A 26621-nucleotide genomic window follows, 5' to 3' on the forward strand; every position below is an offset into this window, starting at 1 on the left:
CCTGGACTCTCAAAATCATTGTCACGGTTTGAACTGTTGCAGTCAATTTTGAAAGAATTGAGTATAATTACTAAAGGAAATTCACTTGTAAAAGTATATTTATGTGAATTTTATTTGATTAATCACATGATCTAGAAAGCTTGTTTTTTTATATAATATGTTGCTGAAATAAAATATCAGTTTCTGCTTTAAAAATGTTTATATGTTGTGATTTTTAGGCACTTAGTCGAGCACTTTTGGAACTCCGGGCAGAAATGACAGCCGCAGCTGAAGAACGCATTATTTCCGTAACATCTCAGAAAGAGGCAGATCTCAATGTTCAACAGATTGTTGATCGACATACTAGAGAGCTGAAGGTGAGCATCAATATGCATTAATATAACCAAGTTCCTGATAGTTCTATTGAAAGAGAATCCACTTTGATATATAATATATATTATGATGGTGAATAGGGGATTTGTAATTACTTATGAGTGAATAGATATACTTAGATGCACATAATTTTGAGTAATATATATTTTGATGATACTCAAATATTGATTATTATATAAGGAAATTAGTAAAGAATATGCCAATATGAGCTTCTATTTCTAATAGAATTAAATTTAAGAAACATTTTATTTAGGAATTTTGTAAGCTTTTTTTTTTTAGAGAAGTTTTAGGTTTGAAGCAAAATGAGAAGATATAGAGGTTTCCTTTATACTTCCTTTTCACACACATGCATAGTTTCTCCCATTTTCAGGATCTTCTATCAAGGTGGCACATCTGTTAGAATGGATAAACCTACATTAATACATCATAATCACCAGAAGTCCAGATTTACATAATGTTTCACTCTTAATGATTTACATTACATAAGTTTAGGCAAGTGTGTTATGACATGTACTGATCATCATATTATCATAAAGGGTATCTTTATTGGTGCATTGTAATCATACATCTTAATAGAGTAAAAGACAGTAGATGCATATATGTACACATCATTCATTTAACCTTTCCACATTTCCTACCCCATTACTTCCCCCCTCCCTCCTCATGTTTGGCTTAGTGATTGATATGTTTGTGAATGTTCATCATGTACATTAGGGAATTTTCCTCTTCTTCCTTTTTCTCACCCTCAGGTCACCTTATTTGCTAATGTATGGTTTCTCATTCATCTAGAGTTCCTCTTATGACCCTTTTTCTCCCTAGCTTCCACATATTAGGTAAAGCATTTTTACTTTTTGTGACTTATTCACTTAGCATAATGTTCTCTAGTCCCATCCATTTCCCTGTAAATGATGTAAGTTTGTTCTTCTTTAAGGCTGAGTAAAATTCTAATCCATTCATCTGTTGATGGACGTCTTAGCTTGTTTCATAGTTTAACAACTGTGAATTGTACAGCTATGAATGTAGATCTTGTAAGCATTAGTTTGGTAGTTTGGTTTCCACTCTTTTGGGTAAATACCCAGAAGTAGTATTGCTGGTAGCTTCATTCCTATTCTTCTAGGATTCTCCATACAGTTTTCTAAAGTGGTTGCACTAATTTGTAATCCCACCAGCAATGTATTAGTGTTCCTATTTCTCCATATACTCACAAGCATTTGTTGTTGTTTGTGGTTTTAATTATTGCAATTCTGACTGGAGTTAGGTGAAATCTCAGGGTAGTTTTAGTTTGTATCTCTCTAATTGCTTAATGATGTTGAATATTTTTCATACACTAATTGGCCATTTGAATATCTTCTTTTGTCAAGGTGACTGTTTAGCTAACTTGCCCATTTTTTATTGGGTTATTTCTTTTCTTACCAGTGAACGCTTGAGTTCTCTGTATATTCTAGATATTAATCCTCTATTGGAGGAAGAGTTGGCAAAAATGTTCTCCCATTCTTTTGGCTCACTGTTGAGGTTCTTGATAGTTTCCTTTCCTGTACAAAAGCTTTTCAGTTTAATGCAATCCCATGTATTGATCCTCTTTTTATTTTCTTGTGCCTTTGGGGTCTTGTTGAGAAAGTTTTTACCTGTGCCTATGTGTTACAGTGTTGGACCTATATCCTCTTCAAGGAGCTTCAAGGTCTGTGGTCTTAATTTCTAAGTCTTTTTCCATCTTGAATTGACTCTTGTGCAGGGTCAGAAAGTGGGGTTTATCTCCATTTTTCTACATAGGTTAACCAGTTTTGCCAGCACCATTTGTTTGAAGAGGCTATTTTTTTCCCCCAATGTTTGTTTTAGGCCCCTTTGTCAAAAATCAGTTAGCTATAAGTGTACAGATTTGTTTCTGTGTCTTCTATTTCTACTCCATTTGTCTATATGTCTGTTTTTTGTGTCAGTACCGTGCTGTTTATTACTATGGCTTTGTATTGTGATGCCTCCAATATGGCTCTTATTTCTGAGAACTATTTTGGCTGTTTTTTTGTTGTTGTTCCAAATGAATTTAAGGACAGATCTGTCTATGAGGAATGACCTTGGTTATTTAATGGGTATTGTGTTGAATCTGTAGGTCACTTTTAGAAGTATGGCCATTTTGATGATATTTATTCTGCTTATCTAAGAACATAGATCTTTCCATCTCCTAAGGTCTTCTTCGATTTCATTTTTCAGTGTTTTATAATTTTCTTTGTAGAGCTTTATTATTTCCTTGATTAGGTTTATACCTAAGTATTTTTTTTTCTTTTTGTGGTATATTCAGAGTGAAAATGTTTTCTGGATTTCCTTTTTAGTGGATTTATGGTTGGCATACAGGAAAGCTTCTGATTTTTTAAGACTGATTTTGTAAACAGACACTTTGCTGGATTTCTTCAAAAGTTCTATAAGATTTTTGGTTGAGTTTGTTGGGTCTTCCAAGTATAGCATCATGTCTTTTGTGAATAGGGATAGTTTTAAGTCTTTGTTTCTTATTTATACTCCTTTGGTTTTCTTCTCTTGCCTTATTGCTCTGGCTCAAGTCTCAAGTACTATATTTCAAAGATGTGTTGATAATGGACATCCATGCCTTTTTTCTTCTATTAGGAGGAATTCTGGCAGTTTCTTTTTTTTTTTTTTTTTTTTTTGGTTTAATATGATATTGGGTTTATGATGTTGAAATATATTTCTTCTATTTCGATTTTCTGTGATGCTATTAGCATAAATGAGTTTTGGATTTTATTGAATGCTTTTTCAACATCTATTGAAATGATCATATGATTTTTGTCTTTGAATCTGTTTATGCTATGAATTACATGGATTGTTTTTTGTATTTTGAGCCAGCCTTGCATCCTAATTGGACATGGTGGATGATTTTTTTGATAAGGTTTTAAATGCGTGTTGCTAGTATTTTGCTTAGCAGTTTTATGTCTACATTAGTGATAGAGGCCTATAGTTTTCTTGAGCTGTCTTTATTTGGTTTGGGTATAAATGTACTGATGGCTTCACAGAATGTATTTTAGAGAGTCCCATTTCTTCCTATTTAACAGAATAGATTGAGGAATATTTGGCGTAGCTCTTCTGTAAAGGTTTTATAAAATTCACTTGGGAAACCATCTTGTCCTGGGCTTTTGTTTGATGGTAGGCTCTTTATTGCTCCCTCAATATTGTTTTTGGTTAGTTTAAATTTTCTATATCATCTTGGCCTATAACATTCATTCAATAAGATGTATATACACTTAGCTGAATAAACTATTATTGGGCAGTTAGGAGTGGTGACACACACTTCTAATTCCAGTACTTGGAAAGCTAAGACAGGAGGATTGCAGATTCAAGGCCAGCCTTAGCATCTTAGCAAGAACTTCAGCAACTTAAGGTCCTGTTTCAAAATTTTTTTAAATAAAAAGGATGAAATATATCTTGGAGGTAGAATGCCTTTGAGTTCAACTTTTAATACCAAAAAAAAAAAGAAAAAATTATAGGACAAATAGTATGCATCATTTGCTACTACTATAGAGTATTGCAGGTTATCCTTTAATGTCTTGTCTTTACAAAGTAAATTACAAAGTACTTGAAGCCAGAGATTTTTTTTATTATTACTCTTTTGCTTCATAGTGTTTAAAGAACTGCTGCGCAGATCGAAGGTACTGGTTTATTTCTCAGCCATAATGAAACATTTGTTTAATTGATAAAATTTTGTTTCTGGTCTTTGTTGAAGGAGACTCAATTACTTGAGACTTTTTTTATATTACCTTTTCTCGACGTAAACTTGGTTCATTTAGTGTGAATATGAGAAAATATTCGTCGTTGTGAGTTTATTTCCTAATGTGTTATACTTGAAATTTTAGTTTTTCTTTTTAATAAATACTAATGATGTCATTTTTGTATTGCTTTTATGATATATATTTGATGAATATTCATGAATAAGACCTTTCTTTATCTCTAGTCACAAATTGAAGATTTAAATGAAAACCTTCTAAAACTGAAAGAAGCTCTTAAAACAAGTAAAAACAGAGAAAACTCTCTAAGTGATAATTTGAATGATTTAAACAATGAACTGCAAAAAAATCAAAAAGCATATAATAAAATACTTAGAGAGAAAGATGGAATTGATCAAGAGAATGATGAACTCAAAAGACAGATTAAAAGGCTAACCAGTGGATTACAGGTAATTTTATATTTAGTTCTGAGAATATCTTTGATTTTCAATATGTGAGTAGTACATTCCCCCTTTTTAATTTTATTACAATATTTGCTAAAACTTGCTTTAAGATTCTCATAAATGTAACTAATTTTTAGTGACCTCTTATAGTTCTAGAGTAGCATATTTTATAAAATACAGAAGTATATACCATGTTTTATATTAATAGACTAATTTAGGGGAAATATGGTTAGTGATAACCTCAGAAAATTTTTATGATTAGAATATTTGCTGTATATTTTTTACGTTTATTTTGAAAAATGTAAAGTTACATCTTTTTCAGAGCAAACCTCTGATAGATAGCAAACAAAGTTTAATTGAAGAACTTCAGAAGAAAGTTAAAAAACTAGAAAGCCAACTGGACAAAAAGGTGGATGAGGTAGAACTAAAACTTGTGAAAGAAAAGGTATGTAAAAGTATTTTGATGAGTATGTTTAAAGTAGTGATAGATAATATAGTAATTTTTGATCCTAATACATACTGTAAGTGGTATTGGATAGGTAGACAGGCTTCTATCCTTTAGTAATTTACAGTGTATTTGAGGAGGTACCTCTAATGTAACTGTTATTAGAAATTATTACATACTCTCAATGTCAACTTTCTGACACTGAAGTACCTACAGAGTTTCTTCACATTTTATGTACTCAACTGTATTTATCATTTTCTTCGTGGAGTAATAATTATGTAAGTAAGTGCTTTTGACCTTTGGGAAGCTGGACAATTGAGGTCTCTCTTTTGACCCAAATGTGTCCTTTCTGTTCTTTCATTGACTGAGATGTTAATTCGGGGCAATCAGAGTGATTTGGAATATATTCAGTATTTGCAATAGTAATTTGTAACCAATCTGCTCATAATTGATTCTGTAAAGTGAAATAATTGCTTAAAAGTTCTACATGAGTTAACCAGTAAATTGTTTTGTAATAAAAATTGTTGATAGAACACTCAAGCAAAAAGCAAATTGGCTAAAATGCACATAATTAAATTTGTTATGAACAAAAAGCTAGAATATATTGAATACATTCTCATTTTTTGTTTTTCTTTGCTTAACTGTAAATTTTGGTAGCAGAATCTTTGTCTGTTTTATTCATTGTTACATTGCCAGCATCTAGATCTACTAGTAAATGCTCGGTATTTTTGAGTGAATGAAAATTTAAATATGACATAAAAGTGTTATAAAATCTTTACATAAGCGTTTTTATGAAAAGATAGCTTTTTTCTCCCTTCTCTGTTCTTATTCTCTCAGTCCAGAATAGACCTTAAATGATATTGGCCTTGTTTTTCTACTTATTCTTAAATTCCTTCAGCCTTTCTTCTCTCAGTCTTATTTTGGAGGATAATGTTAAATAGGATTGAATTGCTCAATCCTAACAAAGCAGTCCATTACATCCTGCAGGATTATTTACTTTAATACCTTTGCCTCCAACTAGTATTTATATTTTTATGAGTACAGATACTTATGTGTATTTTAGAAAAAGAAATTATTAACCCTTTACTGAAGTTTTTACATTTTATAAAGAATACTTCTAGCTAAACTAAAAAAAATAAAGTAAAATGTTAGTATTGGAAGCATACTTCTAAAGTCAGTTCATCTTAGTTAGAAAATTGACTTTAAGCCATGGTTTGTAATTCTTTTAGACCCAACATTACCATTTATTGAAAATACAATGTTTCATAATATCCCCTTTAGTATTCCAAATAAAAACTATGGTTAGTGTAAACTACTTATATAATTTCAAGAGGATTATTTTAAATATTCTAAATGAAATATATAGGAAACATTAATGGAAGATAAGTTATAATAAGTATGTTAATATATTAATTCTTAACATATAAATAGTCTGGCATGACTGTGCTAAGAATATATTGAAGATTTCATGTGCTTACACCTTTATATAGCATTAATGTAAATTGTAAGATACAAATGTAGACCAATATGAACAAATATGTTCTATTGACAATTCATATGTCATGAAGAAATTGCTACTTATAATTTGATTTCCAAAATGATAAAAAATAATTGCTATAATTCTCAGCAAAATGACATCTACAGCCTTTCATTTTATAAAGTCTATTATATTCCCAGAAAATTTAGTGTATGGTAAAATAAAAATAGCTTGGTGTTAATGTATAAAATGGAGATAAATTCTTAGCTCAAATAATTGTGAGCAGAATTTTTAACCATGTATATATCAAGTAGGACATTTGAAAGTTGTACAGTACATGGGACTCTTCTATTTTATGTAGACTTTCTTTGTCTCCTGTATCACAATTATAATGAGCCATGACACTACAGTGATCATGACCATCTTGTTTGTTTCTCTTCTCCTGAAATTCCTTAGTTTCTTTCCTTTTTTCAAAGCTCTTACCATCAGTTTACTTACTATTCAATATATCTAAATGTGTGTGTGTGTGTGTGTGTGTATGTGTGTGTGTGTATTCGTGTTCTGCTCTCCCCAATCTACCCAACCAACCAATATAAACTGGTTTGTAACATTCATAAAAACATAATTTTTTACCTGGTTTATTCCTTGCTTCTATTCCTAGTGTTTAGAGTAGCAGCTGCCATATGATTAGATCTAAATAAATAGATGTCATAGAGTGACAATGTTGGTTTGGTCATTTATACATAAATTATTTGTTAAAAGCTTACTTTAGTCATGATCATCTGTATTAGAAGCATCATTTAAAGACTCCTAAAGGGTATTAGCATTAGTCAAAACCGTGTCCCAGAATTGTATCTGTCAACTGGTAGAAGGAAGCTTGTTTAGACTAAAGGTCATTTTGCTAATAGTTTGGTGTACCTTAATGATTCTAGGAATGACAGCAAAATGAACCCAGTTATGCATCTCTTGGAAGTATTGACTTACTGTTTTTTAGGTAAAATGTAATTGATAAATCTTAAATGAAATTAAAAATAATATTGGTTAATTTCTAACACACTTTTATTGTTTCCAGAGTGCTAAAGAAGAGTTAATAAGGTGGGAAGAAGGTAAAAAATGGCAAGCCAAAATAGAGGGAATTCGAAACAAGTTAAAAGAGAAAGAGAGAGAAGTCTACACTGTAACAAAGCAATTGAATACTTTGAAGGATCTTTTTGCCAAGTAAGTTTAAATTTTATTGTACAACTATCTATAAAATGCATTGACCTGGAAATTATATAGTTGTTAATGTGAGAAATTTTCCAGTTGAAACTATTTATTATCTGTGATTTAAGTTTTTTTTGTTTAAAATGTGCTTTAAGTATATCTTAATTATAAATGGGAGTTTTCTATCATTTTGAAGTAAGTTCATAAAATTGCAGAATGGTATAATTGCTGTATGTAGGTCTGATAATGAGTAGGCTGTAGTTTAATAAATTGAACAAACCAAACAATACATGGTACATTTTCATGATTCTAAATTAAATTCCACAGAGCTGACAAAGAGAAACTTACTTTACAGAGGAAACTAAAAACAACTGGCATGACTGTTGATCAAGTTATGGGAGTGCGAGCATTGGAGTCAGAAAAAGAATTAGAAGAATTAAAAAAGAGAAATCTTGATTTAGAAAATGACATACTGTATATGAGGTAAGCTGTACCTATTACAATGAAAAATTTCTTGACTCATAGGTAGGGAAATAATAAATGTGTATCGTTTCAAGTTTGAGTTGTATTAAGTTTTTTCCCATGTGAGTTGATCTGATTCTTTGTATGCCATCTAATTTTAGATCATATTCTTAACTTTTGAATATTATGCTGTTAACCTTTGTTTAAATTCTGTGGAAAATGTAGCTATTTTGGTTCTACCATATATATATAATTATATATATAATATATATATATATAATATATATATAATATATGTATGTATATGTAGCTTAGCTTGAGTTCCAGCCTCCTTTCTGTGGGCTATGGTTCAATTATCAGTTCTGTTTTCAAAGCTTCTTCAGTATTACTCAGACTTATCTGCTGTGTTCTGTTAATTCTCAGAATTTTTGATTTTCTGATTAGGACCAGATCTACACATGTGCAGCTCAAGAGTGATTCCTGAGTTTATAAACAACTTTGTAGAGTCCCTTTCTTAAGCCCTTTCTTCTCTGCTATCTTCTTATTCTTCCTGTTTCCTAAGAGGCCCTTTTCTGGTACGTTGGACAGAAGTCTAGCACTTTTAGTTACCTCTGTGATCATGTGCACTTTAGCCATTGCACATAACTATAATTAGGCACAAAACAGGAGGGCAGAAAGAGGGAGGAGGAAAACTATTTATACCCTATCACCTTGATATTAGAGTTCTACCAACTGGAGAAGTTTTTTCTCCTTAAAAATGTTATTATAGCCGGGCATGGTGGCGCACGCTGGTAATCCCAGCATTTGCATTTGGGAGGCTGAGACCAGAGGATCACGGTTTGCAGCCAACCTCAGCTACTTAGTGAGGCTCCTTGCAACTCAGTGAGATCTGGTTTCAAAATAAAGAATGAAAAAATAGGGCTGGGAGTGTAGCTTGAAAGTAGAATGCCCCTGGGTTCAATCCCCAGTACCACAAAAAAAATAATAATAATAAATTAGTTATTGTGAGTTTCTATCACAGCCTTTGCCACCACCACCACCCTGTGATTGCTTGAAGGTTTCATCATGAAACAACATAGAGAAGAAAAAATAATAAAGTGATTTTGTACTTTCTGTGAGTCTTAGAAGTTCCCATTCGTACTTGAGTTAGAACTAGATATCTGGAGCTCCCCTCTTCAGTGCCAACACCTCCTCCAGGTTTCAGATAGTGTGTTCAGGTCAGATAATCGCAGGAGAAAAGAAAAGTTCAGTTCATTGAATACTGGCTAATAAATTCTGGTATTGTATCTCAATCTGCCTTCTACTATTTACTTTTCAAAGCCCTCAAATGGTAACACTTTATGTTTGAAAATGACAAGATTGTGTGTTTTTACTTCATTGTACCTGAAACCACTTCTTACCTCTCCAACCCATGCATCATCTTGTTTCCTAAGAGGGTCTTTGAAAATTGTTTTATTTTGTTATCTTTTTTCAAGCTATGTCTTCCATATAGGCCTAGTCATGGAAAGTAAGATAAAATTATGTCCTGACAACAGATAAAACCATCTGTAATCTTTTCACTTGTTTCTTGCAAGATGAATTTATGTTGTTTACACATACCTTATTTTCTTTGTTAAGTGCTTACAAATGATCTGTAACCATGTCAATGATCATTGTCAAGGTGGAACCTTATAATATGTAAATGTAAGGATGTTTATTCTTCATATACTTATCATGCTTTTTTCCCCTCATCTTTAAAAATTATCTTTAGTGCTTTTTAAAATTTTATAATAATTTTAATTGACAAAATTATACATAGGATACCATGTGATGTTTCAGTATACATATGCATTGTAAAATGTTCAAGTTAGAGCATATATATCTCTATTCAAATATTTATCATTTCTTTGTGGTGAACACATTGAAAATATTTTCTTTAGATTTTTGGATACACAGTATATTACTATTATTTACTACTGTACAATAAAACACCAAAATTTATTTCTCCTATTTGAGTATAACTTAGTACTCCTTGACCAACCTTTCTTCATTCCTCTATTCTCCATTTTCTCCCCAGCCTTTGGCGGCTATTATTCTACTCTAAACTAAGCACAACTTCTTTATATTCCATATATGAGTGAGATTGTGTGGTATATGTCTGGCCTATTTTATTTAATGCGACATTTCTTCATTCCATCCACATGTTGCAAATGATAGGATTTGACATTGTTTGTGGTTGAATAGTATTTTAGAGTGTGTGTGTGTGTGTGTGTGTGTGTGTGTGTGTGTGTGTATTCTCTTTATCATTACTTGCTAGAGACTAAGGTGTTTTTTTATTTCATGGCTATTGTGACTTTATAATCATAGAGATGCAGATGTCTCTTCTACATAATGATTTCATTTATTTTGGATATATATCCCATAGTGGGATTTCTGAATAATATGATAGATCTATTAAATTTTTGAAGAACCTTCAAAGTCTTTTTTTCTATAATGATTACTAACTTAACATTCTTTGCAATAGTGTGTAAGGACCTTTCTTACATCCTTACCAGCTCTTAATGTCTTTTGTCTTTTTGATAATAGCCATTCTAACTGGAGAAAGAATGGTATCACTTTAGTTTTGATTTGTCTTTCCCTAATTTTAGTGATGAACATTTTTTATTGAACAGTTTTATTAGTTGAACATTTTTTTATATACTTGTTGATCATTTAGATGTCTTTTTTGAGAAATGTCTATGTAGGCCTATTGCCCTCTTTAAAACTAGGTTTATATTTGTTTTGTTGATACTGAGTTTTTGGAATTCCTTATAGATTCTAGAAATTGATCTATTTTCAGATTTATAGTTTAAGATAATTTTATCCCATTTTGTAGGTTGTCTATTCATTTTGTTGATTATTTCTTTTGCTGCACAGAAGCTCTGTACTTTGATGTAATCATATTTTCCTACTTTTAACTTTTGGCTTTGTTTCTTGTGCTTTTTGAATTAGTGCTTCTTTATCAATGTCCATTAATGTTGTCAATATAAATGTCAAGTGAATATATATATATATATATCTTTAAATGAACATTCTCATTACCTCTATTCTACAATCAATCCTCTTTTAATTTACTGATTTTTTAATCCTTCAGAATTTCCCTTGATATGAAAGGAGAAAGTGATATGGGAATTCTTCTTGACATCTCTTCTTACTGTCTGGTCCTAGCAATAGATCTCTCGCCTTTTGCAGTTGTAGCAAGAATAAGTTCAGTGTACTTTTGAAACCATCTAGTACTTTTTTAAAGGCTTTTTTTTTTTTAATGTGAATCTATGAAGGCTGAAGTATCTGGAGAAGACTTAACAGAAGAAATTTAACTTAGATTTTTTTCCAGATTCAGAGATCTAGACTTTATGAATAAAATTCAAATAAAGAGAGAAAGGACATATAAAAATAGGACATCTCCCTAGCAGAGACAGAGGAAAGAGTGAATATTCTGTATGAGGGAAAAGTAATTTATTTGCCTAAATACAGATAGTCTCCTGGACAATAAGGTTGCATAGGTGTGGTTGTACAAGATTATGGAAGGGCTTGTTGGCAAGGTAGGTAAGTTTAGACTCAGAGTGGCAGATTATTAGCTAGAGCCATTAAGAACCTTTTTATATCCTTTTTGAGAATAACATGGATATTATGCAATTATATGTTTTTAGAAAAATGTGTATTTAGAAAAATAAGTATGATCTTACATACTTAATATAAATTGACACATACTATTTGAAAATATGAATGTATTTCTAGTAATCAGAACCACCTTTTCATTGATAGTTTAAAGGAGTCTTTCCGTGAATCCTCTGTAGAGGATTATTTTATGATAAAAATTGTGATGTCTCAATTTATTCTTCTTGGAAAATTTTGGAAGTTTTGAAAAATATATAGTTAATACAATATTAATAAAAGCATTGGAATTTTTTGCTGCTTTTTAATGTAGTAAAATATTAAAGGTGAGGTTTGCATCGTAAAGAGTCTGTGGCTATTTTTATATTCTTTTATTGGTACATTGTAATTATACATCATAATGGGGTTCAGAATGATAGAAACATACACACAAGTAGCACACGATGTTTTTCTCTTTATGTATTATTAAAGGCATTGATAATTTTGCGTTTGTACATAGCATTACTTGAACTGCTGTCTTTATCAAGTCTCTTTCCTCCCACCTTCCTCCCTAAATCTCCCTCTATTTTTACTGGAATCTCCTCATTTATCTGATGACTCTAAAAGTGTGTCTCAGTTTCTCTCTAACTTCTATATATGAGAAAAGATATACAACACTACAGTTTCTGAGACTAGCTAATCTCACTTCACATAATATTCTCTAGTTCTTTCTGTTTTCCTGTAGTGATGTAATTTTGTTTATTATGGTGAATAAAATTCTCTTATGGGAATAATTATAGGACCCACCAAGCCCTTCCTCGAGATGCTGTCATAGAAGATTTACGTTTACAGAACAGATACCTTCAAGAAAAACTTCATGCTTTAGAAAAGCAACTCTCAAAAGAAGCGTATTCTAAGACTTTGGTAAGTGTACATCTTTCTTCTTTTTTTTCCCTCCTATTTTTATGTACATAAAAGTGAAAACAATGTGTTTGTTTATCCGGCCAAAAACATTAGATGGCCATCTCTCTGTATCTTCCCATCATCTTTCTTTTGTGCATATCTTTGTCCACATCCCCAAACTTCCCCTTTTTACAAGGATTCCAGTTATACTGTATTCGGGTCTACCCTAGTGGTCTCATTTTAACTTAATTAACTCTGTTAAGACCCTCTCTCTAAATAAGGACACATTCTAAATTACTGGGAGTTACAACTTTACCATGATTGGGGGAATGGAGGGACACAATTCAATGTGTAACAGTTATGCAACCTTTATTTTGAACTAAGAAAACCAGCATAAATTAGTTTAAGTATTATTAGAATATGTGTGAAGGCATTATATGTATGGCAGTTTAAGTCATAACTCTCTTTTACCTCCTCTATTTCTTTGAGAAAAAAATTTTCTTTTGACATAGTGTTTTCTCATTCAATATGTCTTTTTTATCTCTTATTTATTAAACTTTAAAAAAAAGTCCCCAATTTTATTTTCCTGAAGATTTCTGGGATAGAGTCAGATGATCATTGTCAAAAAGAACAGGAACTTCAGAAGGAGAACTTGAAGTTGTCATCTGAAAATATTGAACTGAAATTTCAGCTTGAACAAGCAAATAAAGATTTGCCAAGATTGAAGGTAAATTTAATATGCTTTGCTATAGTTAGGAAATCAAATAGCTGAAACTCTTCTTCATCACTCAGTTATTATGTTTACTTATATTAGCTTATGAAGAATACATAAAGTATGGTGGTTTTATATTGTAAGAATTTTTTTCATTTTACAGTTATTTGCTGAGAGCCTACTTTATATCAAATACTTTTGAAAGATGCAGTTAATCTACAGACTCATGAAATTGTGTCCTAGTGGGAAGACATAATGAACAATCAAACAACTCAGTATACAGTATCTAAGCTGATAATAAATGCTAAAATGAGAAAAGAATCATGGCTGGTGTAAAGGGTATGGGTGAAGAGAGATTTAAAATAATTCTATTAAGAGAGAGCTTCGTTAATAAGATGACCGTGACCAGAAAACTAGGGCAGAAGTTAGGAAGTTGTTCATATAGGTATCAAAAATGAATTTCAAATGATAGAAATGCAAGTTCAAATGCCCTGATGGGAGGATAGTGGGTATATTTCATTAATGATTGTCCCCCTTGAAAATATAAGGATAGTTGTTTCTTTTTTTTTATTTTATTTTATTGGTGCACTGTATTCATACATCATAGTGGGATACAAACTTTTGTAGACATACATGCACACATCGCCCAGTCAGCCCCCACCCAATCCCCACCCCATTCTTTCCCCTTCCCTCCTTCCCATGCTTGGCTTAGTGGTTGACATCTAGTATTATAGCAATTTATCCAAAATTAAAAATGTTAATCTCACATAACAGTTTCATTTGTCTGATACCAAGCTTTTGACGACTTAAAGATAACATTTCAATATTTCTTTTTGCTTTCTTTCCTACCAGAGGATTTTTTTTTTTTGTTTTTTTAGGTGAAACTATCATATATTTATATATTTATTTTTCAGAAAAAAAATCTATCCCAATATGGAATATGGATTCTAGATACCCAAAACAATCTTGAAAAACAACAAAGCTAGCAGATATATATTTTCTGATTTCAAACCATATAAAGCTACAATAATTGAAACAGTGTAGTACTGTTCTAAAGGCAGATATATAAACCATTGGAGTTAAATACAAGCCTAGAGCTAAATTCTTCCCTATATTGCCAAGTTATTTTTGACAAGGTTTCCATGAACATTTGGTGGTGGAAATAATAATCTTTTAATTAAATATTGTTGAAAAATAATAATTACATGGAAAAGAATAAAATTGGACCCTTACCTAATCCCACATACAAGTATTAACTCAAAATAGATAAAAGACCTAAATATATATCTTAAGACTATAAACTTTTAGAAGAAAATCTGGGTCATAAAACCTCGCAACATTGAAATTGGCAGTGATTTCTTGGATATGATTTCAATGGCACAGGCAACAGAAGAATATACAAACTCCCTAAAAAATAATAAAAAAATATTGTATATCCAAAGACAATGTAAACAGAGTTAAAAGTTACTAATAGAATTGGATAAAATATTTCCAAATGCTATATCTAAAGGTATATTAATATTCCAACTAGAAATCCTAAAAATTAACAACAATAAAGGCAAACAATACAATTTAGAGATAGGTAAAAGACTAACATAAATAATGAATCTCCACAGATAACCAATCTTAGTTGTCTGTTGGATGGAAAGTCTTGTTTCTCTGGTTCTGGTGAGTGTTACCTATTTCTTCTTTGTAGTTAATCTCTTTGAGTATTTTCTCTAGCGCTGGTTTTGAAGACATAAATTCCTTCAGTTTCTGTTTGTCATGGAAGCTTCTTATTTCTCCATCTAATTTGATAGAAAGTTTTGCTGGGTAGGACATTTTTGGCTGGAAGTTGTTTTCTTTCAGAGTTTGGAATATGTTACTCCAAGCCCTTCTGGCTCTCATGACTTGGTTTGGGAAGTCTGGAGTGATTCTAATTGGTTTGCCTCTGAATGTCACTTGGCCCTTTGTTTTTGTTGCCTTTAAGATTCTCTGCTTGGCTTCCACATTGGTCATTTTGACAATTATATGGCGTCGGGATCCTCTTCTCTGATCCTGTCTAAAGGGAGTTCTATAAGTTTCCTGGACCTGTGTATCATCCTCTTGCTCTAAGTTTGGAAAATTTTCTGCTATTACTTCCTTGAAGAGATTGTTGATCCCTTTGGTTTCACTTTCTTTTCCCTCCTCTATTCCAATTATTCTTAGGTTAGCTCTCTTAAGATGAGCCCATATTTCTTCAATGTCAGATTCCTGCTGTTGTATATTTTTTTCTAGATTAGAAACTATGTGTTCATTTTTGGATTGCTCATCTTCTAAGAGCGAGATTCTGTTCTCCATGTGGTCTAATCGGTTGTTTGTGCTTTGAATTGAGGCCTTTACTTCATTAATTGCATCTTTAGAAAATTTACTTTATTCTCATAAGTGGGCTTAGAATCTATTTTCTAGATCTTGAGAATCTTTCTTTTCTCTTGTCTAGACTTTTTTTCCCCCTCTGTACCATGTATATAATAATCGATATGTGTGAATTGTAGAACAATTATAGTCAGAATTTTAAACCCAAATTTAGATTGTATACTAAATGTCAAAAGCTCATGTACAAAATATGTTTTTATTAATTTAACATATATCTAGGTTCAGAATGTTCCATGTTAGTATGGAGAATCAGTTGTTTAATTTGTCTGTATAGTCAAAGAGATCATTACTGCAGATGAATTGTTTGCCTTTTAAGTGCTGATAGTTGTGTCAGACTATAACTTATTTTCTGTTATTGTTTAGAGTCAAGTAAAAGATTTGAAGGAAATGTGTGAATTTCTTAAGAAAGGAAAAATAGAAGTTGAACGGAAACTTGGCCATGTTAGAGGGGTGAGTATGTTCCTCAGGAAGCCAGGGCCAAAGATTTAAGTTGCCATTGATTTCAGGCTGGTGAGTGCCATTGATGTAAGCAAGTGTAATGCAAAAGTCCATTCAGGTAATAATGTTAAATATTGACAGACTCAGTGAAAATATTAAGATAATTATTAGAAAATATTCAGAAAAATATCTTGCTGATTGATGGTCAGTGTTGTTTTAAAAATGAATTTGTATGTGTATACAGTAAATACGTACAACTTTGTCACCTTGAAAAATTAAAAATTAAAAAAAATATATGTTAGCTGGGTGTGGTGGCGCACGCTTGTTATCCCAGCATTTGGGAGGCTGAGACCAGAGGATCGCCATTCGCGGCCAGCCTCAGCTACTTAGTGAGGCCCTCTGCAACTTAGTGAGACCTTGTTTTAAAACACAGAATCAAAAATGGGGCTGAGGGTGTAGCTTGGAGGTAGAATGCCCCTGGGTTCCATCCTCACTACTGGAAAAATACAGTGTACTAATTTGACCTTTTCTGGTTATGAGTAAAATTAATATATGTTTAATAATATATATATAAAATTATATATATGTATGTTATGAAATTATATTAGTGGTTACATTTTAGGGTTATTGTACAATCTGAATGGTAATTAATGTTGAAAAATGTGAGCACATTGTTTTACTGAACTGTTAAAACTATTTTTATTTTAACTTATAAGCAATTAATTGTGTTATGTGGTGACCTATCTCTGTTGATATCTTTACATGAGGTTATTTCAAATTAAGCTACAGAGAAAATTTTATTACTTATGAGCTCTTTAAAGAAGCAATTTCTTTTTTTGTTATTTTATTCCATATAAAGAAAACTGATATGTTGGAGAAAAAATTGGATAAATAGGATACTTAAATTTATTCATTTGCATCGGACATAAAAGCTTAGACTACTTAAGCTATAGTTTTTAGCTGTATGATTATAGGACTGTCAAATTCTGTAGTGTTTTTCTTGTATTATAGGGAGAATTAAAGATTTTTTAAATTTTTATAAAGATGTATTGAATTAACACAAGCTTTGGGATCAAATGCTAGGAGATATTAATGATGAGTACCTTAATGGGTCTATTGTATGGTTGGTATTTCATATTATACTCTTTAAAATATTTGTTTAAATTAAAACTTGGCATGTTGTCTTGTAGTCTGGTAGAAGTGGAAAAACAATCCCAGAACTAGAAAAAACCATTGGTTTAATGAAAAAAGTAGTTGAAAAAGTTCAAAGAGAAAATGAACAGTTGAAAAAAGCATCAGGAATAATGACCAGTGAAAAAATGGCCAATATTGAACTGGAAAATGAAAAATTAAAGGTAATTTCTTTTGTTGTTTGTTTTTTGCAGTACTGGGATTGAAACCCAGGGACATTCTACTTCCAAGCTACACCCCAGCCCTATTTTTGATTCTTTATTTTGAAACAGTCTCACTGTTTTGGAGGGCCTCACTAAGTAGCTGAGAACCTCTGATCCTCCTATCTCAGCCTCCTAAGTACTAGGATTACAAGTGTTGCACCACCACACCTGGCTTTGTAAAGGTGATTTCTTAATATTATCATTTTAGGGGAATCTTTTACAGTTTAATTTTTATTAATTTTTGATGAAAAATTTAATTATACTATGTAAAATGATTTAATGGGCACTGTACAGATACATGTTGTATACAAACAGAAAAACTAATTGAAGAGAAAGGTAAAATAATTATTTAATGTCTTTACTTGATCTTCCTTATTTCAAGAGCATTGGTTTCACTCTAGTGGCATATATTAACCACTTGTGTCCCTTTTCAAACATATAGATGTCCAAGATCCCATCCTTGCGACTGATTTGATTATTTTGGAGTAGGTCCTAGGACGTGTGTAGTCTTAGATGGGGCAAGGCGAGCGGGAGGGAGTTGTACCTTTTTTTTAAGTTATCTAATGTGTAGCCAAGGTTGGAAGGAGGCTTCTTCTCTAGATGACTCTAATTCAAGGGAAGACTTTAATTCTAATCATATCAGATATTACCTCTAAAAGTACCTTGAACTAACTTTTATGAATTTAGAAGATCATCTTGTCTTGGATTTTCTCGTTTGATAATCTAGTTTTTGTTTTCGTTTTATTATCAGGCTGAATTAGAAAAACTTAAAGCTCACCTCGGACGTCAGTTGAGCATGCACTATGAGTCCAAGGCCAAAGGCACAGAGAAAATTGTTGCTGAAAATGAAAGACTTCGTAAAGAACTTAAAAAAGTATGACTTCTTTGATTGGCTATAATTACTAATATTTTAATTAAGCAGTACATCTTGGCAAACTGAAAGTAGATTCTTGATTACAGTGTCTACTCAAAATAGAAATTAGAAGATTTAGGGATTTTGTTTTTATACTTGCCATCATTTTATCCTTTCACCATGAAGGAAATTGATAATAAAATGTTCATCAATTTAGAGGCAGTATAATGTAAAAACTACTCACTCTGGATTCAGTTTCCAACTTTGTTACTTATTAATAATGCGAATTGGGCATGCTATTTAACCTTTCTTTTTCTCAATTTTCTCATATATAAAATTGGAAATAGGAAGCATACCCATGTCATAGAGCTGCTTTGAGATTTAAGTGAATTAATGTTTATGCACATGACTTAGAAAAATGACTAAGGAGTATATGCAGTTATTTTGTTAAACAGATAGATTTTATTCTGTTTATATGACAAAATACATTTCTTGTTCCAGGGAGAGAGATTTTGTTATTTTTGTGGATGAACTAGGGAATAAATTATAATTAATATTTTTAAATCTAGTTAAAAGAGTAACTGAATAGATTATGTGGCCAGAGTAACTCAACACCTTGAATGTGGATATAAACTATGTTAGTTACACATAGTAAATGCTTATAATCGGTTCTATTAAGTATTAGGGTGTCAACAAAGCACCTTTTAAATATGTAAAGAAACTATTCATTATTCTAAAAATGTTAGAAGCAAAATAACAAAGTAAATATTAGAGTAAAATAACTTGTAAATATATTTTTCTAATCTCATTTACATGATCTTTTGTTGTAAGTACTATGATATATTTATGTTTTAGAGAAGAAGAAACACTGAATTTTTATTGCACATTTAACCAACATTTAGAAATTCAAATAATTTTTTGTTTTCCAACTTGTAATGATAATTTTGAATACATAGATCTATGAGAACAGTATTATGTTTTGTCATAATAAGTAGCTTTTAATGATAGGAAACTGAAGCTGTAGAGGAACTTCGGATAGCCAAGAATAATTTAGAAATACTAAATGAAAAGATGACAGTTCAACTAGAAGAGACTGGTAAGAGATTACAGTGTGCGGAAAGTAGAGGTCCACAGCTTGAAGGTGCTGACAGCAAGAGCTGGAAATCAATTGTTGTTACAAGGTAAGAACAAATAGTGTAAAGCTTGTACAAAATTGTGATTCTGGCATCATTTATTTAAAAGAGGAGCCTATTCTGAGTAACCCAGTGCTTTTCTAATGGTTATTTAATATATGTGTATTTTGTCCTAGCATTTACAAAGTCCTTTTCTTTTAAGAAGTTTAACTACTTTGAGCCGAGTGTGGTGGCGCACGCTTGTAATCCCAGCATTTGGGAGGCTGAGACAGGAGGATCTGGATTCACAGAGAGCCTCAGCTACTTAGTGAGGCCCTTTGCAACTCAGTGAGACCCTGTTTCAAAATAAAATAAAAATTTGGTTGGGGGTGTTGCTCGAAGGTAGAGTGCCCCAGAGTTCCATCCCCAGTACTGCAAAATAAAAGAAGTTCAGCTACTTTGGATGGCAGAGCAAAGAATGGAGCAGGCATCACAGACCTCCTGGCAACCATGAGCCTGAGCTAAAACCCATCTTCTCACTGAGGGCTACAGCTTCCTTTTTTTTTTTTTTTTTTAATTCCTTTGTAGTGCCAGGAACAAGTTTAACCTTAACTTCTTGAGTATTATTCATTTTCTGTTTCCAAGTGTGAGAGCTAGAAACAATTGAGTTGTCTTGTCACGGTTTATGGTGTACAGGATCTAAGTTGAGCCCCCAGTGTTTTTAGAGTTAATATCCTAGGAAACTTTGTCTTCAGGTAGTTACAGAAGATACATTCAGCAATAGCTTTAGTGTATTACTGGCCTCTATTTTCCTGTACTCAGTTATCTCCTACTCTGTGAATCTTTTCTGTAAATATATGGGATTTCTGCCTGTGGAACTAATTTTTGTGGCTAAAAGAATATTCCTGTACCATTGCCACTGTCCCATAGGTGGTTTATCATGCCTGTGATGATTTGGTAAAAGACACTAGTGTTGTTCCCATTTCCAATTCAAGGAATCTAGAGGCAAGTGACTCATGGGATTCTGCCTTTTCCTTTCCTACCAAAGCCATCCTGATGAAGTTGTGTTATTTGTCATCAGCATATCTGCTCTTCCCATTTCAAAAGGCAAACTAATTTTCATAGAATTCCTTATGTCCACTTATCCCCAACTTCCCCTTTGATGTCTTTGAGGGCCACATCTGTCCTACCAGCCCTTTGGGGTGATCTTAATGAGGATGCTGGCAATCTGACACCCATCATCAGTACAAGTAGTACGGGAGCCTTGACACTGAAACCACAGCAGTTCCCACAACAGGCCTGTTGTGCTGCATTTGCCCACCAGCCAAGTCTTAGAAAAAAAGAGAAAGGTTAATAAGCAGTCACATTAGAGGGCAGCCCAGATGCTTTGTGATCCTAGAAAAGGAGTCTTTAGTTCTTGTTGTGATACTGCTCATGAAACAGAATTCACCCTTTCCCTTTAGACCTTCCTTTTCCTATCTAGGAACTGGGAACAAGTATTCTGTCAGAAGGCTAGTGTCAGGATGAAAATAGCAACTGCAATAGTATGCAGGGGAAAGTCTCTTACTTTGTCTTCTTAGACTCCAGCTGTGACTGTCAGCTAACAAGACAATATAGTTGATTTCTATGTCATTGTTTATTTTTTTCTGCAATCACAAATGGCCTCAAAGAATTTTGTGGTTACTTTGAGACTTATTCAGCAGAAAGTTACTTCACACCTGCTACTGCCAGATTCTGTGCCTCATGCTGTGTGTTGTCTCTAAAAGGCCTATCTTGCCTTGGTTCCTTCAGAGATCCAGGTAACTTCCATGGCTGAGAGAGATCTAAATTTTAATGTGACCCTGACTAAATTATATGCCTTCTGTTGGCTCAAGTTGTTTTTATCTTTAGAGTTGATGATTTCTGTCTTACCTCTTCTAAAGAGCTCTGTGAGACCAAAAATGATTAGGATAAAAGGGTTAATAAGATTGTAGACAATTTGTATATATTTAGCTATAATTAAATATGACTTAATATTTTATATCATTAATTTGTTTCTAATTTGAGAACTATACAGATGAGTATGAGAATGCCTTCAGTAAACCATTTTAGAGAAGAAATAAGCCAAATAGAAACTTCTTGACAGAGATAAGGCTCATTCTGATCTTTGACCTTCAGGTCCCATAAATTGCACCTCCACCAAAAAGAAAAGTGCTAAGGTCTTGATGGGCTTGATATACACTCAGCTCAGTGAAGCAGTTTAGGGACCTATGGCACAGAAATTTGCTCATGCTGAAATTTTTATAGTTGCTGTTATTTTTTACTTGGACAACTTACACCTATTCTGTGTCCTACCTGTGCTGACTGCTGGGGGCAGTCCAAGGTATGTGCAGGACCATTTTAGATATAGTAATGAAAGAAGGCCTCTCTGCATGGGTATCTTTTGAACAAAGAGATAGATGTGAAAGAGTGAGCTGCTTATATTTCACCTGTAGCCTTTAATACATCTTCTGTGAGTCCTGGTTAAGAACATTTTCTTCTAATAGAAGTTTCTAAGGTCTATCAAAAGCTCAATATAAGCCAGGAGTGGTGGCACACACTTGTTATCCCAACTTTCGACAGACTGAGACAGGAGGATCGCGGTTCGTGGACAGCCTCAGCTACTTAGTGAGGTCCTTTGCAACTCAGCGAGACCCTGTTTCATAAGTAAATAATAAAAATAGGGCCAGGGAGTGTAGCTCAGAGGTAGAATGCCCCGGGGTTCCATTCCCAGTATAGCAAAAAACAAAAAAGCTCAATATACTAATATATTTAGACAATCATAATTCTTCTTTCTTATACCATCTTTGTCAGGTTCTGTTGACAAAACAGAACTAGCCTTTTAAAATCAGCTAGGAGGCATTCCATTTTTTTCCCTTTCTTCAGGAATTTTTTTTTTTTTTTTCGGTACTGGGGATGGAGCCCAAGTTCATTCTACCTGCGAGCTATACCCCCAGCCCTGTTTTTTTATTCTTTATTTTAAAACAGGGTTTCACTGAGTTGCAAAGGACATTACTAAGTGGCTGAGGCTGGCTGAGAACCTCGATCCTCCTTATTCAGCTTCCCAAATGCTGGGATTACAAGTGTGTGCTATCACAGCCAGCTACTTAGGGAATATTATAAGCATTGTCTTTTTTTAAGTGTGACAGTAAAGCCTTTTGGCTCAAGTTTTTAAAACTTGAAGTCGGGATTTTTTTGAAATATCAGTCATTTCATTAATGGCTACAACTCTATTCAGATTTTTCCATGCTTCATCTTCTCCCATCATGCACTGTTATTCTAATTTATACTTTGGGACAGTTTTTTTTTTTCTTCTCCATGAAGTACCTTTTTGTTTTTCTGCATAGATACCTCCTCTATATATGAATGAGAAAGGCTTTAATTACCAGCTTTATATTAAAATATAGGGTGATACATATTTGATATTCTGATGAATTAGACTTCATATTTCCTTGTTTTATGACTGAAAAGGGGGTATTAATTTCAAAATTTTACAGTGGTCAAATTCAGGCTTCATTCTTGTGTTTTTAATCTCAGGAAACACCTAAATCCTATTATCTTAAATAATTTCTATATTAGTTGCTTTTTGTCTCTGTGACTAATACCTGAGGAAAAACAATTTTGGAGGAGGAAAGGTTTATTTTGGCTGAGGATTTAGAAGTTCCAGTCCATGGTCAACTGGCTCCTATTCTTTGGGCCCTGAGTGACATAGAACTTCAAGGTAGAAGCATGTGGAAGAAGAAAGCTGCTCAACTTATGGCAATTAGTAAGCATGGATAAAACAGAGATGAAGGAGGAAGGGTCCAGGGTAAAGAGCAAGTATCTAAGGGCACAATTCCTACTTCTTGTGACCTATGTCTTCCAACCTACCCCACCTGCCTACAGTGTCGACTCTCCTAGTAGTCCATTCAGCTCTCAGTGTATCAGTCCACTGATGAGGTCAGTGCCTCATGATCCAGTCACTTCCCAAAGCCCCACCTCTGCACAGTGCTGCATTGGGGCCAAGCCTTCAACACAGAGTTTTGAGGGAACATTCCAGATCTAAATGGTAACAGCTCAACTGTTAACTAGAGAAACATTTCTTGTCAGTATCTCTTAATGCTGAATAAATGAGTAGGTCAAAGAGAAAATTTCTTCTCAACAAGAAGAAACTATATATAGTAATTAATTTGAACTGATATTTAAATTATTAAGAGAGTTTTTTGTTTTGTTTTGTTTTTGTGGTACTGGAAATGGAACCTAAGGGCATTCTACCTCTGAGCTATACCCCCAGCCCTATTTTTTGATCTTTTATTTTGAAACAGAGTCTCACTGATATGCAAAGGGCCTCACTAAGTCGCTGAGGCTGTCACAAACTGTGATCCTCTGGTCTCTGCCTCCTGAATGCTGGGATTAAAAGCATATGCCACCATGCCCAGATAAGAGAGATATTTAAGAGAAATGATATGACATGTCTACTATGTATTTTCTTTATGCTTTTAGAATGTATGAAAACAAGTTGAAAGATTTGGAAACTGACATTGCCAAGAAAAATCAAAGCATTATTGATCTTAAACAACTTGTAAGAGAAGCAACTGAGAGAGAAGAGAAAGTTAAGAAATATACTGAAGACCTCGAACAACAGGCATGTAATATGATTTTTCTTATATGATAATATATCTCAATTAGCTCCTTACATTATCTGAAGTAGAAGAAATGAATTATTGATTAATTCTTCCTCCAGAAAAACCATCTAACTGGATGGTACTACCATTTTACCCATTTATGTAAGCCAAAAACTTGGTCATTATTAACTTCATACTTTCTGTCATTCCCTACGTCTTTTCATCATTAAATTATGCCAGCTAAATTTTCAAAATATATCCAAGATAGGACTATTTTTTTTAACATCTCTATCACTACTACTCTTAAGATATTATCTCATACCTGAACATTTGCAGTAATTTCCTAACTGGTGTCTTAGCTTCCATTCTCAGGTTATTTCACATTCTCCATATCTTTGGTCATCTCTTCACATAGTCATCAAACAATTCCTTTAAAGCATAAAGCAAATTATAGCAGTACCACACCCACATTTTTCTAGTGGTTCTCCATTACCCTAGAATAAAACTTTATACTAAAGTTCTTTTCATAACCTGTAAGGACATAAAAGCTTTTTTCTTCCTTCTCATCTTCTACTACTTTCTCCTTTGTTCACAGTGCTTTGGCACATTAACTTTCTTTTAGACCTTCAAACAATCCAAATTCATTTAAGCTTCAAATCTTTGCATTTGTACCTTTGTTTAGGAAACAATTGTATTCTCATAGGCCATTCCCATACTTCATGTCTGCTTAAATCCCTTATCCCTTAGAGACACCTTCCCTAACTTTAACCCTGTACCCTTCATTGCTCTGTCCTCTTACCCTCAATTATTTGTGATAACCCTTCCTATCACCTGACACTATTAAAACATATCACATGTTCATTGTCTTTCCTCAATAAAAATGTAAGGACCATGCAGGAAGGGACTTCGCTTATATATAGTTCACTGCTATATCCTTTTTACCTAGGACAATGCCTGGTATTCAATAATAATTGTTGAGTGAATGAATAAATTTTAAATAGATAATAGAAATGTGATTATATGTGCTTTTGAAAATCAAACTTATACTTCATTAAAAATGTGTTCATAAAATCTCATACTTCATGCTAAACTTTATTTTCTAACTTCATTGTGCTCAAAGATTGAGATTCTCAAACATGTTCCTGAAGGAACTGAGACAGAGCAAGGCCTTAAACGGGAGCTTCAAATTCTTAGGTACAGTCTACATTCATATGCCTATTCTTTATTTTTTCTTACTTTAAAAAAATATAGTTTAGCTGGGCGTGGTGGCGCACGCTTGTAATCCCTGCTCTTGGGAGGCAGAGACAGGAGGATAGCTCAGGTTCAAAGCTAGCCTTGCTGGCTTAAGAGACCCTGTCTCCAAATAAAAAATATACAAATAGGTCTGGGAGTGTAGCCTCGGAGGTAGAAGGGTTTCCAGGAACCCCAGTACCACCAAAAAAATGTGTGTGTGTGTGTGTGTGTGTGTGTGTGTGTGTGTGTGTGTGTGCCTAGTTATATATATAACTAGGTTTCCTATAACTAGAAATTGAGAACATTTCCACATTATTTACCCCTAATACGTTTGTTAGGTCCTTATGAAATAAAGTCATGTTCTCTTTTGCATACTAGATACTGAAAAAAAAAGGGTAAATATCTAGTCTTCATGTTTCCAGTTTGAAATTTAATTTCCAACAGTACTAGAGGAATTAAACCTTAGCTTTTCAGAGCCAGATATTATTGAAAGAGAGAACAAGTAATTCTTTATTTTCAGAGGCCTCTGTAGCGTATTTCCATTGGGCTTTTCTTGTAAGAAAACTACTCTTAAAAAAAAAATGACATCGTTGGGAGGCTGAGGCAGGAGGATCACAGATTCACAGACAGCTTCAGCTACTTAGTGAGGCTCTCTGCAACTTAGTGAGACCCTGTTTCAAAATAAAGAATAAAAAAATGGGGCCGTGGTCATAGCTCAGAGGTAGAATGCCCCTGGGTTCAACCCCCAATACCTCAAAAAAAAAAAAAAAAATGACATTAGTTCAGATGTTAAGAAAGACATGAAGATTTTGATTCCATGCTGTTTGACCATGGTAGCATTGCAACATAGACGACATATATTTACCTTGGTAAAATACTAGCACATTTTGAGTACTGTACATCCTTTGTTGATAAGACATGCCCTTGTAAGCCAAATGTGGTGGCACATGCTTGTAATCCCAGCATTTGGGAGGCTGAGACAGGAGGATCACAGTTTGGCAGACAGCCTCAGCTACTTAGGCCCTTTGCAATTCAGTGAGACCCTGTTTGAAAATAAAGAAGAAAAGGTAGAACTGGGGGTATACCTCAGAGGTAGTATGCCCCTGGGTTTCATTTGCAGTACCACACACACACACAAAAAAAAATCCTTTTTTTTTTTATGCTACACATCTGAGCTATACTCCCAGCCCTACTTTTTAGTCCTTTTACTTTATTTATTTA

The 26621-nt window shown here is 33.1% G+C and overlaps 1 protein-coding gene across 2 annotated transcripts in view; it reads left to right on the forward strand.

Annotated features, from left to right (window-relative positions):
• CEP290 (centrosomal protein 290) overlaps positions 1–26621 on the forward strand; it is a gene marked incomplete at both ends in the record, with an annotated part of 100544 nt that overhangs the window by 68558 nt on the left and 5365 nt on the right. For both annotated transcript variants that reach the window (XM_080706162.1, XM_080706163.1), the window contains 13 exons: positions 219–356; positions 4325–4546; positions 4863–4985; positions 7535–7680; positions 7993–8148; positions 12540–12663; positions 13235–13369; positions 16112–16198; positions 17377–17541; positions 18332–18454; positions 19442–19614; positions 24046–24187; positions 25288–25361. In XM_080706162.1, coding sequence (XP_080562288.1) covers positions 219–356; positions 4325–4546; positions 4863–4985; positions 7535–7680; positions 7993–8148; positions 12540–12663; positions 13235–13369; positions 16112–16198; positions 17377–17541; positions 18332–18454; positions 19442–19614; positions 24046–24187; positions 25288–25361 — 1808 coding nt within the window. The remainder of the gene's footprint in view (positions 1–218; positions 357–4324; positions 4547–4862; positions 4986–7534; positions 7681–7992; positions 8149–12539; positions 12664–13234; positions 13370–16111; positions 16199–17376; positions 17542–18331; positions 18455–19441; positions 19615–24045; positions 24188–25287; positions 25362–26621) is intronic.

This window comes from Muscardinus avellanarius (genome assembly GCF_963383645.1).
Source record: "Muscardinus avellanarius genome assembly, chromosome: 11".
NCBI lineage: Eukaryota > Metazoa > Chordata > Mammalia > Rodentia > Gliridae > Muscardinus > Muscardinus avellanarius.